Genomic DNA, 21,070 nt, shown 5'->3' with positions numbered 1-21,070 from the left:
TGGCTGGGACTGCACAGGACACCTGATCGACCCTGCAACTTGGAGCTGGGGAATTTTATGCACACAGGTCCTCAACCTGTGTCTCTTGAAGAAGAAAAAGGAAAAAGAGGAGAGAGGATTGGGCATCTTCATCAAATGTCAAACAAGTTACATGGTCACAATTTAACCTTGGAGTATAATATAATTCTCTGGAGTAAGACTGCAGGAAAATTGCAAGAAGTCCAGGAAATCCTATATGGATTTCCTTGTGGAGTCAGCTTCACGCATTTGCCTCACACCCCTAAAGATGCCAGTTGCCATGACTTAAAAGGCATACGCATTTGTGAGCATTAATGAATTCACAGTAATTTTTTGACATTGCACATTTTCTCAATCAATAGTCCTCAAAATCCTATGACTCATCGTTTAAGAGTGTGAGGACTTTTTAATATTGCAGAGAGATCCTTGTGTTTTAAAAGGCTATGAATGTAAGGAGGCGGGGGGGGGGGGAAACAGCAATCATTCCAAAACCCATGCCAAGAAATATCTTCTTTCTTTCAGCAAGTGACATGACATCAATGCTTTTCAGTTCCTTTTTAAGTGAAGTGTTATCAACAAGCGCTCTGAGACTGTAAAATCCTTAAGCAAAGGGATGACACCCATTGTCCATTTGAGCTGCGTTTCCCAATGCCTTGGACAGTGCAGGGAGCCAAGCGGGTGCTCAAGACTTGGTTGTGGCTTCAAAGAGGAAGAGAAGGAAAGAGTGAGAAGGAAAGCAAAGGGGAGAGGAAGGAGGGAGGGAAGAAGAGGGAGAGGAACAGAAAGGGAAAGTTGGGGCTTGAGAGGAGGGACCCTGTGCCTATTGTCAGAGCCATTCACAACTAAAGCCGGCTTCTCTTTTCGTGGAGAGGGATGGGGTGATATGGAAGGGGAGGCTACGGAGAGCTCTCCATCTTGCCTTTCCTGGGGACAACCCCAGGGACAGCCCCCTTGCCCTGTTTGTGGTGGTGGTGCTCCTCTGGCTTCCTCTCCCATATCCCATATTCCCCGTCTGGGGTGGGGTTGATGGCCGGGGATGATGGGGAGAGTGGGTGGGGGAGGGGAGCAGTCAGGTTCAGTTTCCAACCCAGGAAAGTGTGTGGGGTTAGACACAGTTCCTCTCGCTCCATTCTGCTAGCGATGCAGCTGAGGTCAAGATACAGACTCTGGGAAAGGAATCCGGATCTCTCACCTACTGGCTATGATCACACCATAGCATCAGACCACACAGCCCTGAGGAACATACTGAGAGTTCAGTTATATGAGCCTTCTTTACCTCTCATGGAAGGTAGAAGCAGGCCACTCTGAGACTAGAGAAACCACAGGCACTGCTGGTGGAAATGCAAATTGGTTGTACTTCTTCTGAAAACTTTGGAAGTATCGACTGGGGCAGAGTATATGCTCACCAGCTTCATTCCTAGGTATATTCCCCAACAATGAAGCACCAAACAAATGTGTGAGCATATTCAAAGCAGACAAAAATGAGAAATAACACAAATGTTCACCAGTAGCAAGTGTATAAATAAACTGCAGTATATTCCTACAATGGAATGCCATGTAGTAGTGAAAAAAAGTAAGCTATCATTATATGCAGTAATATGGATCCATGTCATAAAAGACACAAATGAATATACGCTGTATGATTCTACCATGTTTTTCAAATTCAAAAGAAGGAGAAACCTATCCATGATCATGGAGGCAGAAGGGTGGTTACTTTTGGGGGAGATGTTGGCTGGAAGACGCCAGGAGGGAGTTTCTGGGGGTCCTGGTCCTATTCTAGATCTTTGTCTGGGTGGCAGTTACACAATAAGTTTTGTGCAATATAAACAAAGGTATAGTTCACCCTGTGTATCTGCAGGGTCTGCATCCCCCCATTCAACCAACCAGTGATGGAAAACATTGTGGAAAAATGCCTGAAAGTTCCAAAAAGAAAAACTTGGATTAGCAGTGCACTGGCAACTACTTACACAGCATTTACATTGTATTAGGTGTTACAAGTAATCTAGAGATGATTTAAAGTACATGGGAGAATGGCACAGGTTTTATGCAAAGACTACCCCATTTTGTATAGGGGACTTGAACATCTGCGGATTTTGGTATCTGAGCAGGTTCAGGAACCAATTCCCCTAACCACAGACACCAAGGTCAACTGTATGTTATAGTTTATAGAAGGGAAAAAAAAAAAGACGAGTGGCATACCAGAGGGGTAAACTGTTCTTCTACTTGGGAGGTGAGGGAGGGAATAACAAGGAAGAGGAAGAAAAAGCAGACTTTCCAAACAGAAAAAAACCTCATTTTTAAAGAAATATAAACTTTTTTTCCTACAAAGAAAAATGTCTTAAAGGATGAAGGGGAATGGGCTATGTTAAATTCTCCCATATTGCTGGAACTATATGAAAAGCACATATTTTACTTTTATAATTTAAGCCAGAGGTCAGAAATCTTTTTCTGTAAAGGGCTAATTAGTAAATATTTTCAGCTTTACGAGCCATATGGACTCTGTCACAACTACTCAGCTCTGCCCTTGCAGCTTGAAGGCAGCCATAAACACAGAGTGCATGAGTGGACCTGGACGTGTTCCAGTAAAACTTTATTTACAAAGACAGGCAATGGGCCAATGTGGGCCATAATTGGCAGAATCCTGATTTAAGTAATCAAAAAAGGAAATTAAATGATTTCAAAAAAACCCTCTCTCTCTATATATATATATGAACAAGAATAAATTCCAATTTAATCACTGTTCTCATCTATGATACTTACTAGGTACCCACTATCTGATGGGTATATACCAATTGTACTATTTAACTTGATGATGTTACAGGTGCCGTTACAATCCCCAACTGAAAGAGGAGGGAACTGGTTCTTAAAAAGGGTAAATTTCCCAAGGTCACAGAGCTTCTAAAGATTAGTTCTGACATTTGAACCCAATGCCTTTGTTCTTACCTACACCCCAAGCTGCTACATTCACGACTTTTTTTGTAGGTGAACTTGTATAACCAAGGTTGTAATAAATTACTAAGACATATAAAATGCCCACTAAAAGTTTTTCATAAAAACAGTTAAATGCCCCTAAAAGATGAAAAGACAACTCACTTTTTAAAAAACATTTTTTCACCAGTATTTGAAGGAATTCGAGTTAAAGCAACCCTGAGTTAGAACACTGCACCTTCTGAAATCCTAAAATGAACAATAATGCTCAATGCTGCTAGGCTATTGTAAAATCAGTCCATCAATTTCAATGGGAACAAAACTTTGGGCATTAACATGACACAAAAGATCAAGACTCCTGGAGATGTTTATAGCCATTAACCCTTCAAATTCTATATCTAAGAGTTTGCTACAAATAAATAATTCCAAAGATTAAAAAAATGGGCAGATGTTCATTGCCGTATTATCTATACTAGCAGAAAAAGAGAGAGAAATGTTTCACATGAGGAAAGTAATGTAATGAATATGGTTTAATAGCTATTATGGCATTTCATGCAAAAATTAAAATAACTGTGAAGACCAGATTATGCAACACCATGAAAACTATTGAAAATATACTGGTAAGAGAACAAAGTAGAATATAAAAGTGTATATAACCAATAACTATAGTTATTTAAAGAAATTTGTCTATAAGTAACAAGGTTCGAAAGGTAATATATATATTTCAATTTACAAATTGAAATAGTAGGTTGGGGCAACTCTATATGTATGGTATGTTGCCTTTCTGAACCAAGGGTTTAAAAAATGGAGGCTGAGAGAGATTTGAGGCCACTGTTTCATTCACCCTATAAATCCTACGTGAGGTTCAGTGACATCAGTGTTTGATTTCCCAGCAAACCATTCATTATGTCTTATTTCACCTTTGATGGTTCTCTCGACATTTGATTTTCTCTGGTTTGAGCGATTCACTGCTTGTCAAGCACAAATTTGGCACCACTGACCTTGTTCTAATCCTGGTGTCAGACTGATAATAAACACTGCAACTCTGGATCTCGAGAGACCTATCGGGAAATTCACTGCGAACTGACACAGATGAAAACCCTCGGCACTTTAACAGAGAGGGGGAGTCAATGGCTCTCCAGGATATTTATGGATTTTATCTGTTTCTTCAGTAAGTACCATTCCATTATTATTCCAAGTATGTCTCTAGTTAAAATTAGGAGGGAGATAAACAAGTCTAGTTTTTATGGTACCATCTGGTCACAGGCCAAGGAAGCAGCCGTTAAGCCCTTTATCGCTAATCTACACTTGGGATCCACACATTTCTTCCTTTGGAAACATTTCATTTCCCAATGAGTAGTTTGCACTGGACTTCGTTTCTAGGTCATAAGAGACTCAAAGTGACTAAGTTGCTGGGACACCAAAATGGCTGTTAATCATCCCTCTCTTTGGATATACATCGTCGGCGCCATCATTTTGTCCATATGTGAGGTTCGTGGCCATGTAAAAGCCATCCACACAAAGTGGAAGCATCAATGAAATCCACAGGAAAAAATGAGACTCAGTCAGCCCATGGGTAGGGGTTTCCAGCCACAGGTCCCTGGTGGTTTCCAATGAGCCCCCACATCTGCACGTGTAAGAACTCAGGACAACCATCAACTTCAACCCTGGCTCCAGACCTAACTTAAACAATAGAAACACTGGCTCGTTCTCTGCCCACAGGTGAGTCTTTCAAGTCTTGCCCACTTTTCTGTTCAAGCTATTGTTAGACTCGTAAATTCATGAAAACAGAGTCTTTGGAAGCAATGAACACTTTCATATCTACTTTGTTCCTTTCTGTATGAGAAACATTCCAGCCTACTGACTACTTCTGTTCACAGTCTGACCCCATAGCTCCCCCATTCCTTCTCGTGGTCACTGTGTGGCTGACACAAGTTCCACACCACTTCTTCATTGGGTTTTCACGAGCCCCAAAGTCTCTGGATATGGAAACCCAACCAGGAGCCCCGAGGGGAGGCTGAATAAACATCTGATTCCATGGACCCCAAACGGGTGATCTATTGGCCACTGACGCTGATGTCCAGTAGTACCTGCCGATGGATCAGAGAATCCGAGGCTTCTAAACACTAAATACTGTTACTCTAAAGAGCAGTTTCTAGGTCTTACTGTGTATTAGAATCACCCAGAGAAGATGGAAAAACACCTTAAGGGATGAAAATTAAGTATATTATTTTCAACAGCCTCCACACGTGAGTCTGATGGACACAGAAATGCGCACAGCATCTCTGTAAGTAAGGTAAACTGTTAAGGGCGAAACGGCAAAAGCCTTTAATCATTTTTCTATCCTACCACCTGGAGCTCAGAAGCTGCTCAGTTATCTGCTGTTGGACAAATGTCTAGAGGGAGAATGAATGAATGAAGGAGCAAAGGCGGGAATGAACTGGGGGGCTGTGTCAATGGCACCTGGTCTTTGCTAACGATTAGAAAACTTGTGATTTGCACAGCAGCTCAGCCCAAACTGCGATTTCTGCCTTTGAAGTCTCAATTTGATTAAAACACGTTTAGCAAGGAACAATAACTTTCTGAAATGCTGGGGATTATGCAGCTCTGAGGAGCTCTGTGGGGAGCAAGCAAGTCCAGCAACCACGGTCTTTGTGAACCTGGAGAGGCTGCTCGGCAAGCCTGTATCGGGGCCAAACATCTGACTCCTCTTAATTACATTCTGTCCTTGTTTCATTCCTTCTCATCTCTTGCTCCTGGGTTCTGAGTTTTCCCAAAACTGCCAGGGTTGAATGATCTCAAAAGTTAGGCTGAGCCTGTTCCCATGGTGCAGGGGCCAGGGGCATGGACAAGTCTCCTCCGTGGAAAGATGGAAAAAGTGTAGGTTGCCTTCCCTCTCACCCTCCACCTCTGTCGCCGTTCTTCTGCCTAATACCACTTGCAGGCGACCAATGCTGTTCCTTCAGTGAAAGAAGAGGAACAGAGACTGAGTTCTGACCCATTTGCCTTTAATTATAGCTTCCCCCTTTTCCAGATGGGACGGCCTGCTTTCCCAGCTATGTGTGAGGGTTACAGCAGATAAAGGAAAAGCAATATTGCATGATAGGTAAGACACCAAGGCCCCGACGTCTACTTGCTCAGGTCAGATCAGCCACTTCCTAGCTTGACACATTCCTTTGACTTCCTGTGACTCAGTTTCCTCATCTGTAGACAGGGAGAACTAATCACAACTCAGGCCATTTAATCACCGTGAAGAGTGAATGCAATTACATATATAAAGTCAGATCATCTTATGACCCACAGTTCCCCCTCTTTCAGTGTTGTTAAATGTCTATAACAATGACAATGGGATAACGGTAGCTTTGAATGACTTGCATTGAGAGAGAGATGTGGCCGCCCCCACCGCCAGGTAGGTTTTCGACCCATCCTCTCCCCCATCCTTATTTGGCATTTATCCCTTTAAATGGGCCGAGGCTTTAATGAGGCTGCTGGTTGACATGGGGTGGTGCTGAGTCATCTGAGGACACGGGGACCTGTGTCACAAAGAACTGCTGGCAGGGGAAGCCAGCGGGAGACAGATTAGACATCTCCAAGGCAGGAGTGAGTCAGCCGGGGGTCTTTGTCCTGCTCCAGTGCAGAGCCAAGATGGGCAGTGGACGGCTCCCAGGCTTCTTCAGCTTCATCTGCGACGTGGCTCATTGTTCGGCTGAGCAAGCCAGCCTGCTCTGTGGATGCCCAGGCTGACTGTTACCTTAGGGGCCCTGAGCCCTCTCTCTGATTTCTCCTCTCGCGCTCCCGCCTTCCTCCACCCCCTCCTCTCTCCCCATCTCTTCCTCAGCCTTCCTTTTGGACTGTTCCTTTCTCTTCTCCTTTATACCATTATCATTTTCTCTCTCCACTGGTTTCCTTTCTTCTCCTCACAGATCTTGGGTCCTCTTTCCCTCCCTGTCCTTATCTGCCTTTTTCTTTCTTCCTTTCTCCACCTGAATCTTGTCTTCCCCTTAGAAGAACTGGACAACCTACAATTTCAAGTCATCTCTGCCTTTCTTATCTTTCTCCAGATAGTCTAAGACCAGGCTCATCATCTTTTTTCTGGAAAGGGCCTGATAGTAAATATTTTGGGCTTTGCAGGTCCTACAGCTTCTGTTGCAACAACTCAACTCTGCTGGGGTAGTGAAAGCTGCCACAAATAATACCTGAATGAATGGATGTGGCTATGGGTCAATAAAACCTTATTTTCAAAAACTAGCTAGTTTTTAAAACTGGGAGAGTCCCAGCAAAATGGGTTGAGTTGATCACCCTAGAATACAATATTAATATAAGAGTCATAGCCTTCAAATATTTACTTAGGCTATCGACCATATATACCTAAATACAAGTGCAATGGAATATACCATCTAAAGAATTTATAAAAATCTATGATAAAAGCATATGTTTCATTTTATTTGTTCATTGAACTCATACTAGACACTGGGGAGAAATCATGTTTTTCTAAGTTTAAAAAGAAACCAACAGCCATAAAAACGGAGCAAGATACAAAGGGGAAGATTAAATGCTTCTCAATGCTAAATATATTACTTATAGCTAAGGTGATCTGGTCACACGTGAGCAAGATTTCTCTCAGGACCCTGGTTTATTGGAAAGATGATCAGAAATGGAGTCAGGTGAACTTGGTTCAATTTCTACCTCCAGAAGAAAATCAATACAGGGTGTTATCCATCGACTGGCAGCATCAGTATCACCTGGGAGCTTGTTAGAAACGCATAATCTCAGGCTCCCCCCATCCCAAACCTATGGAAACAAAGCCTGCATTTTAACAAATCACCAGGTGTTTCCTGTTCAGGTTAAAGTTTGAGAAGCTCTCCTAGAGCTCGCATAACCCAAATGAGCCTCATTTTCCTGCTTTGCAAACCATCAGACAATAAGATTTGCTCTAGGATACTGTATGAAGAGCCACTAAGATCATTTGTCACGTACTTGGGCCGGTACTGGACCATTGAGTATGGGCTCAAAATCTGTTATTTCCTTCTATTTTTTTCAGTATCAGTTGCTTCTAAATAATATTATTATATCATCGTGTTTTCCCTAATATTTTTCGCTGGCCTCTATCCATCAAAAGGGGCTTTGCCCTCTATGATCTTCCTTCTGTCTTTTCAAATCCCAGAAGCACATTAAAAAATTACAAGATCGGAGTTCCCATCGTGGTGCAGTGGTTAACAAATCTGACTAGGAACCATGAGGCTGCGGGTTCGATCCCTGGCCTTGTTCAGTGGGTTAACGATCCAGCGTTGCCGTGAGCTGTGGTGTAGGGTGCAGACGCGGCTCCGATCCCCCATTGCTGTGGCTCTGGTGTAGGCCAGTGGCTACAGCTCCGATTCGACCCCTAGCCTGGGAACCTCCACATGCCGAGGGAGTGGCCCTAGAAAAGACAGAAAAAAAAAATTACAAGATCCATGAGATTGGTAGGACCTAAGAGATCTCCCATTCAACCTCCCCTTTGAAGCCAGCAATGCTATTTTATGTTCTCACACTTTACGTTCTCACTCAGCTGTCACCTTTCAGGTGCCAGGGTGATACCAGGCATCCAAGAGCTCCTGAATGAAGCCCTGTAGACCCTGGCTCATTCTTATCTTTGTCTAAATCTTGCTATGCTTGTTTCCTTTATGACTCATTCTGTCCTTTCATTCTTCCATTAAGAAAAAAACTGATATATATATATATATTTTTTCTCCTTGAAAACTCTCTTACCTACCCAAGATACCTAACAATGCACACACACACACAGTATATATGAATTCACGTATGTATGAATTATTACAAATATGTTCATATTTTGAGATTAGATATTTTATTTATTTTGGTCTTTTTGCCTTTTCTAGGGCTGCTCCCACGGCATATGGAGGTTCCCAGGCTGGGGGTCTAATCGCAGCTGTAGCCGCCGGCCTACACTAGAGCCACAGCAATGCGGGATCTGAGCCGTGTCTGTGACCTACACCACAGCTCACGGCAACACTGAATTCTCAACCCACTGAGCAAGGCCAGAGATCGAACCTGCAACTTCATGGTTCCTAGTCAGATTCGTTAACCACTGTGCCATGACGGAACTCCAGAGATTAGATATTTTAATGTCATACATTGCCAACCATCTGGACTATAAGCTCCTTGAAGGAAAGAAGAAAAAGACCAAGAAATCTTCTTGGAACATCAGTGCCTAGGAATTCATGTTTCTCAGTAAATGCTGGATATTAATGATCAGTGCTGAAAAGTACCTCTGAGTGTTGTTACTTAACTACTGAGCATGAAGGATCCCCATGGTGCACTCCACTATCTCAGAAAGACAGGAAGAGGAAGGTAAGGTCTTCCTGGGATTCTGTACTTCCCTTAAGGACAACCAGCAGACCTTTTCCTAGGGACATGCCTGGCAGGCTTCACAGAAGAGGCTCCCCCAATAACCAAACACTTCATTCAAAGGTTATATTTACACAACTCATTAGGAAAATTTTTTATACTTTTGACACTCATTAGACTCGTAATCGTCCACTGAAGCTACTGTATAACAAGAGATAAACACTCCATTCCAGAGGATGAATAATAATTAGGGACCGCTCAGCACTGTGCTCTTTCCAGGTCTAATTTTAGAGCATAATTAATCCTGCTGAAGCTGCATAAGTGAAATATTTATGCAGCTGTGTTAATTCATGTATTTACTCCTAGAGAGACATTCAGAATTGGACATGGCCTTCCGGGAAGATTATCTTAAGACGCCCCCTGGAGCAACGTCATCTTCTCGCCAATGTCTTTGTCTCCAGATGGTCTCGAAAGATGAAGCTGTGGAGACACACTTCCCAACCCAGGCAGTCTGATCAGGAAAGCCAAGAACCAGGACAGAAAATATCTCTAAGAATCTTGGGATGCTCTGCTAGTACAAGGAACACATCATTGGCTTATCCGAAAGCCTTTGCTTTTTTATTTTTTTATTTGCCACAAAGAGGACATTTTCTGTTCAGCATCGCATTACCATGATGCTAACTTGACCATATCATCACCAATACAACACTAAATGAGCATGTTGAATACTGGAGTTATGGATGGACAACAATGATGATGAGGAGGGTGAGGGAGGAGGAGGAAGAGGAAGGGGAGGAAGGTGATGATGGTGGTGATGATAATGGTGGTGGTGATGATGATGGTGGTGTTAATGATGGTGACGACTGTGGTGGTAGTGATGGTGGCGATGATATTAGTGGTGGTGTTGATAGTGATGGTGGTGGTGGTAGTGATATTGGTGATGATGGTGATGACAGTGGTGGTGATAGTGGTGGTGGTAGTGATGATGTGGTGGTGATAATGGTGATGATGGTGGTGGTGATATTGGTGTTGATAATGATGGTGATGTGGTGGTAGTGATGGTGGTGGTGTTGACAATGATGGTGATGGTAGTGATGATGGTGATGTTGGTGGTGATGATGGTGGTGGTAATGATAATGGTGGTGGTAGTGGTGGTGGTAGTGATGATGTGATGGTGGTAGTGATATCAGTGGTGGTAATGATGACAGTGATGTTGGTGGTGATAATGGTGATGATGGTGGTGATGGTGTTGATAATGACGGTGATGTGGTAATAGTGATGATGGTGATGGTGGTGATGGCAGTGATGATATTGGTGGTGGTGGTGATGTTGACAATGATGGTGATGGTAGTGATGATGGTGATGTTGGTGGTGATGTTGGTGATGATGGTGGCGGTAATGATAATGGTGGTTGCAGTGGCGATGATGGTAATAGCCAGCACTTACTGAATCATCTCTATTTCCAGGTGGCTGTGCTTAGCTAAGCTCTTCACATATAACCTCTCATCTTCACAATAACCTTATCAGTTACACATTTCTGCATTCCATTGCAGATGAATAAACTGAGGCTAAGAAACAGCACCCCTAAATGGGACAATAAATATTGCTCACAATACACTAAATTCCTTCTTCCAAAAGGATGTGTGCATTTCAAGCATCTAATTCACCAACTTTGATAGATATCCTAGAGAATTAAATGAAGCAGGAGTCTTACATAATGGACTAAGTAGAAACTTTGCCTCTTACTAGAGGACTCACAATCCCACGGAGCTGCAGTGTCTTCCTCTGTGAGTGTAAGCAACATTTAATTTCATAAAGTTGTTACGAATATTAAAGAACACAGGTGATGCATCTGGTGTGGTGATTGGCATATCCCATTCCCTAAATATGTGGCTATTTCATAGTAGATGCTGCAAGAGTGACAGCAGCGGTCAGTAGGAGTAGAGTTAGAACTGACTTATTTGACAACTACCCATCGTATTTAAAAGTTTCCTGTCAAATAAAATACATCCCAACACCAACCATTCGTCCGTGAGTGCATTTATTCCTTCAATCCTCCATTGACTAGTTACCTGTCATGTTCCAGATTTTGTAGTGTTTACTGCTGGAAACAAGACTCTGGTTTACTGAGTAGTTTATCCCACTGTGGTCGATGGAACAAGTGGTCTCCACCCTCCCTTCACCCCTCTCTGTGTCCACACCCCTGTCCCTAACTCCAAAGCTCTCCCCACACAAGGCGGAGTACCCCTCCAGAGGATACTTTGGGCTTGGCCGTGGGACTTGCTTTGGATCTTAGTAGGGTGTTAGGAGAGGTGAAGGCGGCAAAGCGGAAACTTGCCATGTGCATGTGTGCCTCCAACACAGCCAAGAAAAAAACTTTTCCCAAGTAGCTGCTGCCCCCTCAGCCAGTGGGACCCAGAATAAACACAGGTGGAACAGAGACAATCCACGGGCTCACAGTGGGGAGAGGAGACACCATGCCCACCATGGCCGACGGTACAGCTTCTCCACTCAACTCACGTGCCCATGGGCAACGTTAACGCTTACTGCCATATGCCTTTAAGATGACACAGCAATAGCGGACCAACACAACCACAAACCACTATTACACAGCAGAGAGCATGGCTCTTGATCTGAGGAAGTCACAACTGCCCTGTAGGGAATTCAAAGAATCAGATGCTCTCACCTGGGAGTTAACTATAAAACACATTTAGACTTCCTGATGGTACTGCAAGAATCTAGGGTTCAATTCTGGGAGTAGAGAGTGCAAGGAATTGTGCCCTTTGTTCAAATTCATGCCAACTACATGCACTAACCTCTGCGCATTTCAAAACTGTATTGGGCCAGCATGGTGGCCAGACTGTCTTCTCCCTCTAGCTCTCGACAGGCACAGCATGTTCTAGAACCATCTCCAAATACAGCCTACCCCTGTTCTTGAAGGCAGCTTCTGCCTTATGCCCCGAGCCTTTGGATCCTATTCGCACGGACTCAAGTTTCCAGGGTTAACCTGCTATCTCCACTGGCTTTGTTTTTCCTGTATAGTATTGGCAATTCGAAGGGTAACTCACCTGCCATCTGAGCCATGACAAGATTCTAAAAACCACGTCATGGCACAATGGGCTGTGGTGAGACCACCAACAAGTAAAGAAAAGACAGAAGGAAATGCTGCTGGAGTCGGTCAGTCCAATTAGCTCAACAGGTCCATAAATACCACAATCTCCTCAGGCCCCGTGAGGGTGGAAACAGTCTTTTTTTGCATGATAGGCAGTCAAGAAGTGGATTGTAGTGGAGACTCATAGGATTTCTGCTCACTATTCTTTTTATAGAGCTTGCTCCCCCTGCATTCCTCCACAGGATAACAGGAGCTGTAGTATTTGTATAACATAACCCCATCTCTGGTCACTCCTGTCAGGACCAGGAAAGAGTGCCTGGCCCCATATGCATCAGGAATCCTTCCTCTGGAATTTGAAATCTAGAATTTAGAAAACAGAAATGGGACTTCTCATAGCCTAGTTATGCAGTGTCACTGTTCCAGGGCAGAGGTTTTTTTTAAACCCTGATACTACTAATGTTTGGGGTCAGGCAATTCTGTGTTCCAAGACTGGCGGGGGGGGGGGGGCTGTTCTGAGCATTGTGAGATGTTTGGCAGCATCCTTCATCCCCGGTCTTTACGCCCTGGCCACTATCAAACAGCCTCCTTGTCGTGACACTCAAACGTATCTCTGGACAGGGTCAAATATCCCCTGGGGGGCAAAACACCCTCCCTACATTGAGAACCACTGCTCTAGGGAGAGGACCTATGAATTCCTACTGTCAAGGCCCCAGGACTACCCTGGTTCCTGTTTTTTTCCTCTGAACCTACTTGCTCAACTCTTTTCTAAATTCACTGAGATAGAAACTTCTGCATCCCTAAAATAAACTCCTTTTAATTTATTTAGTTGTCTGTAATTGATTTCTGTTATAAGCAACCTAAAGAATCATGGTATCATGTGATAAGCACTCGATAAATACTTTCAGGGAGCAAACACCATATCCACCAGAAAGCCAATTAAGAAAAAGAAGATCTCAAGTACCCCAGCAATAGGGGGTCAACCAAGGTCTTACCATCACCCACAAACTGGAGCAGGGCCAGGTCAATCTGCCTCTTCCAAGGGGAGCCCTTCTGGAGGGCAATTCCATAGCCAGTGGTGGCAAAGATGTACCCACTCCCGATGGTCACCAGCTTGCAGCCTTCGTCTCTCCCAGCCTTGTAATTCAAGACCGCAGCATCATAGATGAAAGCGTCCAGTTTCCTGCAATGACAAGAAGCCAGGGAGTCAGGGGGATGGTGAGGTGCCATCTCAGGGCCCTGCTCCTAAGGCCTGATCCAGCTTCACACACTTCCTTTCACATGGGAGATGATGACTCATGACTGCTGCATCCCATCATCATAAAAGGATCTATTTTTAATGAGGAGATAAAAGCCAGAACCTTTCCTCTCTGAGTTACAAGAGGCAGCTAAATAAAGACATGAAGAATCTTTATGCCCAAGTGAGTAAACAGTCGAGTTGGCTGGTTTGCTAAGTGTTTGCCCTTAGCACTCCCAACAGTGAAGCACGGTGGCCTATTTAGAAAGGTTTGCATCAGAACAAAACAAACCATCAAGGGACAGGAGGACGTGGGGGTTGCGTGCAGGAAGGGGCGAGAGACTGAATAGGAATGCTGCCTCTTCCTGCCAAAAGAAACAAGTCTGCTCTGTACTTGCACTACAAAAATTATTACGTAATAATTTTTAGAACCCCCATAATATATAATATATTAAGAATACAATTACAATGAAAATTGCCTATAATTTCATAACTTAAAAGCAACCTCTTAACGTATTTGCAAACGACCTTCCAAATTTTGTATGCACACACGCACATGCGCACAAACACATATCTTGTAAAACAGGGGTTGGTAACTTTTTCGGTAAAGACAAGATAATAAGTAGTTTAGGCTTAGGCTCTGTTTCAACTACTCAACTTTGCTGCTGGAGCACGTTAAAGGGTGAATTGTGTTTCCTCAAATCCTATACGCTGAAGTCCTAACCACGAGTACCTCTAAATATGACCTTATTTGGAGATAAGGCCAGTGCAGATGTAATTAGTTAAGATGAGCTCATACTGGAGCACAGTGGGCTTCTAATCCAATATGACTGATGTCTTTATAAAAAGAGGAAATTCAGGAGTTCCTATTGTGGTGCAGCAGAAACAAATCTGACTAGTAACCATGAGGCTACAGGTTCTATCCCTGGCTTCACACAGTGGGTTAAGGATCTGGCATTGCCAGGAGCTGTGGTGTAGGTCAAAGATGCAGCTCGGATCCTGCATTGCTGTGGCCGTGGTGTAGGCTGGCAGCTGTAGCTCTGATTCGATCCCTAGCCTGGGAACCTCCATGTGCCACAGGTGTGTCCCCAAAAAGCAAAAAATTAATTAATAATAAAAGGGGGAAATCTAAACACAGACACGCACACAGGGAGAATGCCATGTGAAGTTTGGAACTGTGCTGCCATGAGCCTGGGAACTACTGGAAGCCAGGAGAGAGGCCCAGAAAGAAGGCTTCCCAAGGGTCTTCAGAGGAAGCATGGCTCTGTCAAAACCTTGACCTCAGACTTCCAGCTTCCAGAAGTATGAGACGAAAATTCCTACTGTTTAAACTCCTCAGTTTGTGATGCTTTGTTCCAACAGCCCTAGGAAACTAATGCACAGCATGAAAGTAGCCATTGATAATATATAAATGAATGAATTCAACCAATAAAACATTATTTACAAAAAAGGTTGGCCCATGGGATGTAGTTTCTCAACCCTGTTTCAACTCTCAAATATAACCATACCATGCAAACCATATCACACATGGCTTTCTTTTCTCATTTCACCCCACACATAGTGAATATAGTTCTGTGTCAGTAAACACAGCACTCTTTTTAATTTTTTGGTACATTTATTTTTATTGAGGTATAACTCATATGCAATAAAGTGCTAGATAAATTTTTGCATATGTGTATATCCTTGAAATCACCATGTAGCTCATGGCAGAGAAGATTCCCATCTCAGAAGTCCTGTTTGCCCCTCCCGGTCAGCACCCTGCAAAAGGCAAGCATTCAGTAATGCTTCAAAGGCATGGCTATGCCTAATTCATGACCTACACCCCTCCTGGTGGGCATGTGTGCTGTTTCAAACTTTTAAAGTTCTTTGTCTTTTTTTTTTTTTCCTAGGGCTGCTCCCACGGCATATGGAAGTTCCCAGGCTAAGGGTCGAATCAGAGCTGTAGCCACCAGCCTACACCATAGCCACAGCAACGCGGGATCTGAGCCGAATTTGCAACCTACACCACAGCTCACGGCAATGCCAGATCCCCAACCCACTGAGCAAGGCCAGGGACTGAACCCACAACCTCATGGTTCCTAGTTGGATTCATTAACTACTGCGCCACCATGGGAACTCCTGAACTTTTAAAGTTCTTTAACGAGGCTGGAATGATCACCCTTGACTATAGGGAGAGATGTCTCAACTCTAAAGCATGAAAAGTAAGTCAGAGACGACTCAACTTCCTGACACTTTTTCAACTTGACTGCCCTTCTCTCCTTAACAAGAAAACATAAAACAGTGAAGCAAAGAAAAATAAAACTGGCATGGAGAGGATGTGAAATACGGCATCCTGCTAGAGACAGCTGTTAAAGGACTCCCTGTGGGAACAAAACTATTTGGAAGGTTTATATGGCTGTGTCCTTCATTTTAATTTTTTGTTTCTGTAATGGTCAGAGATGGGGCAAGCCTATAAGTCTTGTCTCACCAAGAGAATGCCTCTGAAGCTTTCGTCTCAAAACTGTAGGGCTGGAGACTTGGTTTTATACTCTGAGAGTATTAAAAGAGGATCAGATCATCCAAGTGGAAAAGGGGGAACAACTGGGCCTTGTCTGGTGATGGTGAACAGAGCTGACAAGCTGAGAGGAAACAGCCTTTTGGACAATCAGTAATACTGAGGCCTGTGGAAATATGGGATGGGAGTTTTTGTTTTGTTTTGGTTTTTGCTTCTTAGGGCTGTACCTGACACATATGGAAATTCCCAGGTTAGGGGTCGAATCGGAGGTGCAGCTACTGGCCTATGCCACAGTCACAGCAATGTGGGATCCGAGCCACATCTGTGACCTATGCCACAGATCACAGCAATGAAGGATCCTTAACCCACTGACCAAGGCCAGGGTTTGAACCTGCATCCTCAAGTATACTAGTCAGGTTCAGAACCCACTAAGCCACAACAGGAACTCCCAGGGATGAGGAGTTTTTGAAGGCTGATTTGTGCATGGTGGCAGGAGCACTGGAGGAGCAGGTGGAGGGGATCTGAGTTCTTCCCCCCAAAAGGGAAGTTTTCTCAGAAAACAAAGTTTGCAAAAGCAAGACTCCATCAAGTCAGAGGGAGGACAACTGCAAAAGACACAGTTAATTCTGAGAAAGCAGGGACAGGTTGGCACACCTGGGCAGGCCACTGGCCAGGCTCTTAGAGGGGTCTGGCCAGAGAGACCTTCTGTGGTCTTAGGGCCACACTGAATGAAAGTGAGGACGGTACATGAAGGAAACCACAGGGCCACATGATCTCGGATTCTGTCCTTCATTGATGATTCTAGAGAGTTGGGGTCTAAATGCAATGGTCACAGCTCCCTGCATGTTTAGAAACATGCTGGGCTTACACAGCCCCCTCTGATAGACATGGCCATTGTTCACACAGTGCTGGACAAATGTGCATGGTATTTTTATCTGCATTGTCCCATGGGGCCTCACCAATGGGACCAGTAGGGAGATTCATTATTATTATTTTCCTTTCTTAGCTATAGCAGATGAAGTCCTGAGAGGCTAAGGCAGCCTGAAGCTTATCTGCGCTATTTCCAAATGTGGACCTACAAACCCTCTGTGGTAACATTGTCTAGTGGAAATTTCTACAACTGGAAATGCTTCATGTCTGTGCTCTGGTTACTGAGCACTTAAAACGTGATTCATGCGACTGAGGAACTGAGTTTTTTTTTTTTTAATTTTATTTCATTTCCTTTTTATAAAAAAATTATTATTATTTGTCTTTTTAGGGCTGCACCTGCAGCACATGGAGGTTCCCAGGCTAGGGGTCAAATCAGAGCTGCAGCTGCTGTCCTACGCCACAGCCACAGCCATGTAAGATCCGAGCCATGTCTGTAACCTACACCACAGCTCATGGCAACACCGGATCCTTAACCCACTGAGCAAGGCTAGGGATCGAACCCGCTAGGTTCGATCAGATTCGTTTCCACTGCACCACAATGGGAACACATTAAAAAATTATTATACTTGATTTACAATGTTCTATCAATTTCTGCTGTACAGCAAAGTGACCAAGTTATACATATATATACATTCTTTTTCTCATATTAACTGCTGTCATGTTCTATCACAAGTGACTGGATATAGTTCCCTGTGCTGTGCAGCAGGACCTCATGACCTATCACTCCTAAATGTAAACAGTTCGCATCTGCATTAATTTAGATTCTAGTGTAAATGCCCACACGTGGCTGGCGGCTACTGAGGTGGATGGTGCAGCTCCAGGTGGGCAGGGGAGCTGAGAGCGCGGGGCCCTGGGTCCTCCTCAATCGCTCCATCTGGAAGGCCTCTGCTTTTGATCTCTTTCCGACTAAAGGAAAAATGTTTCCATTGTTAAAAAAAAAAAAAAAATATATATATATATATATATATATATATATATATAAAAACTCACTAACATTCTCAAGAGTGGGCTTTGTGGTCAAAGACTTTGAACAAGGCACCTGCATGGCTGAGCCTTGTTCTTCTCTCGGCAAAGCAGAGCAGACACTGTCGCCCCTTCGAGGGCTATGGGACATGACACGACATTGTATAAGTAGAGTGTACTTGCAGTGCCTGGCACACAGCAAATGCCCGGAACACCTAGGCGCATTCCATCGAGTTCAAATTTCCCAGCAAAGTGGCTTACAACTTATGCATTCTGTGGGACAAATCCAGTCCTGAATACTTTCTGGGCATTATCTCATTTATTTCTTCTAACCGGGCAAAGATGGATGCCCTCTTGCCATCCCCATGGTATGAGGAAACGGAGGCCCTGAGAGGTAAAGTGAGTGAGAGGCCACTCTGCTTATGTAAATGTGAGAGCAGCATTTGGACTTAACCTAGTCTGATGACAAATGCCACAGATGTAACCACTATGACCACGTGACCCATAAGGCTTGTGGAATAAACAAGCAGCTCTGTCTGCTACTTATGCAACCCAGCCTGGGGGTTATGGCTCTACATTAAGCCAGCGTTATGAAAAGAGAGGCAAGGATGAGACCAGAGCAGTCGGAGTTTGAAAAGATTTGAAACGATTAGGTGGATTGCTTCATTTCACCGTCTCTTTCCCCACAGATGAAGAGCCAAGTGAGGTGGTTTTCTGTCCACAGAAAATTTCTCTTGCCCCCAACACATCCTACCCAGCTCCTTTGGGAGATGTTTCAATGTGGATGGCCGTGGCTTCTGGTTGAGGGTAGAGGGTCAGAAAGAGACAAAGGCCACCTAAAGCCCGACTTAGACCAGCAGCATGTGGGGGGTTAGAGCCGTGATCGTGGGAGACAGGGTGATAGATCTGGCTGCAGTATGGGCATTGGCGGCGCTGGGCTTGGAACAACACTGAGATTAAAGGCTGGCGCTGGAGGGAAGGGGATTCAGAACTCCGAGCAGTCAGCTGGGAGCTTGAGGGCTCACGGGAAGGAACCTGGAGATGTTGCTCTGCTTGGTGTTTTCTTCTCTTGCGTTTCAAGAGGACTGTCCACACCCCTGAATCCCCAGCACCTGCCAAGCTGCACGGCTGTCCGTGGCCAAGTGCTCCTCACATGGGTGGGGCGGGCCCAGAGATGCTGCTTGAGAACCAGGAATGGGGACGGAGTCCCCGGCCCACCTCTCTGCCTCTGCTCCCCACAAGGGAGTGAGCGCTTCTCCAAATGTGTGATCAATGCAAGGCCACCTTGCCTCCCCAGTGTGAGGGCTGGAACTGAACCAGAGCCCGGAATGAATGCCCTGCTGTGCTGAGCTGGCTGTGCCACAGGGCTGGGTGGGTGCTCTCACCCTCTCCCTGTCATCCGTAATCCTCAGGAAAAGCAAATGATTAAAAATGACAGTAATTCAGAATGAGAGGGGGAAATAAGCCCTCCTCTCTGCGTATTTGCAAAGGAGCGAAGTAAGGAGCAGTGCCACGTGTGCCCCACGCTACTTGAACCTAGAGGTTTCCTGCCGGATTTTCCAACAGCTTTGAAGAGCTGCAGCTTTCTTGAGTGTGTAGATCTGACCCTGTTAACATAGGTGGTCTCTCTTGTACAGACAGAATGGCCTAAATGTTCACTCTTAGCCCTAAGACTGTCTGCCAGCAAAGCTTATTGCCCCTACAAAAGGGAAGACCCTGGCCCTTAGCCTCAGCACAGCCCCTTTGGGGAAAAGGACTTGTATTGCCAAGCAGCTTGACATTTCCTAATCAAAAGTTTCCGGTTTTAGCTCGTCATCTCCTTATGTGTGTGTTCAGATGCTCTCTGGGGGTCTCAGCACATTTAAAGGCTAATTATATAGTTAAAGTTAATTATTCATTCATTAACATTCAAGAAGTCTCTAACTAGACATTGACTTGTTCTGATGAATTAATGAAACCAGAACGTGTGTGTGTGTGTGTGTGTGTGTTATGTGTGTGTATGTTTTGGAGGTCTAGTCTAAAGCCTTACTGAGAATTAAGCATCTCTTTGATGATAACTGAATGTATTTTTTTAGGGCACATCAAAGCCTTGCTAGGAAGAAAAGCACATCAGCCAGCAATTTAGGCCAGTCAGCATGTTTGGACAACTATGGAGCAGTGGGTAGAGGTTCAGGTCCCCTTCTGCCAGCCCCAGGAATGAGACCCAGTCAAGAGACCTTTCTGAGGTTGGGTTTTCTCACTGGCAGGATGAGGGGGTAACACTTTCCTTTTCTTTCTCAAGGCTGGAAATTGGATGGATGAAAACTGGGGAGTGAAGGCGTTTTGGAACTTGCATAGTGTGATGCAAATTCAGGAGCTTGTCAGAGCAGTGGTCATGGCACTGGGCAGAGAAGGGATGGTCAAGCACCCAGACACGGGGCTATCAGTGGGGGAGGGGCCTTCATGGGCCCAAGAAGTGGTCCCACTGAGACAGGACAGCCTTTGACAGTGCCTGGTTGGGCAAGAGACTCTCACTGCATACGAGATGGCACCTGCCATCAGCACCGGATGGTCTAATACAGGCTTGGGAGCATAGCCTGGAACCATATTTTTACTCTGAGTTTGTGAATCACAAACTTTAAAGTCAGAATTATACTGACACTGAAGTATTTTCATTAAGGAAGCATTTTTCAGAGCAAACTCCATTAAGCTAATTTAATTCCTAGATTAATGTTTCCCAGAGCATAGCTGAGTTGTTTCCAATTTTTTTGAAACTATTTTCACCGGGGTCAATTCTTTTGTGTTGAAATTTTATAAGGATTTGATTCATCGATCAGCATTTGGATCAGAGCAAATTTTACTAATTTATAACATCTGCCATTTTGAGTTTCTTTGAGTGGGAATAATTGCCACTAAGTCCAATTCTCCTGGGTCAAAATTATGCAGAGATCCAAAACTGGCCAAGAAGATTCGCGTTGTCTATGGATTTGTAGTCAATAACAAATTTCACCCTGTGTGCTTTTTGCTGTTGTCAGTTTAATTTGCGTTGTCTTCCAGTAATATT

At 44.3% G+C, this 21,070-nt stretch overlaps 1 protein-coding gene across 1 annotated transcript in view; it reads right to left on the bottom strand.

The window, feature by feature from the left end:
* The window catches only part of GRIN2A (glutamate ionotropic receptor NMDA type subunit 2A), a 388,139-nt gene that overhangs the window by 21,306 nt on the left and 345,763 nt on the right, over positions 1–21,070 (bottom strand). Inside the window, exon 11 of the mRNA XM_047780525.1 lies at positions 13,399–13,586. Within this exon, the coding sequence (XP_047636481.1) occupies positions 13,399–13,586 (188 nt within the window). The remainder of the gene's footprint in view (positions 1–13,398; positions 13,587–21,070) is intronic.

The sequence above is a fragment of the Phacochoerus africanus genome, chromosome 5 (genome assembly GCF_016906955.1).
Source record: "Phacochoerus africanus isolate WHEZ1 chromosome 5, ROS_Pafr_v1, whole genome shotgun sequence".
NCBI classification, from domain to species: Eukaryota; Metazoa; Chordata; class Mammalia; order Artiodactyla; family Suidae; genus Phacochoerus; species Phacochoerus africanus.
The sequence above is the reverse complement of the archived record's forward strand: the minus strand, read 5'-3'. Positions and strand labels throughout refer to the sequence as shown.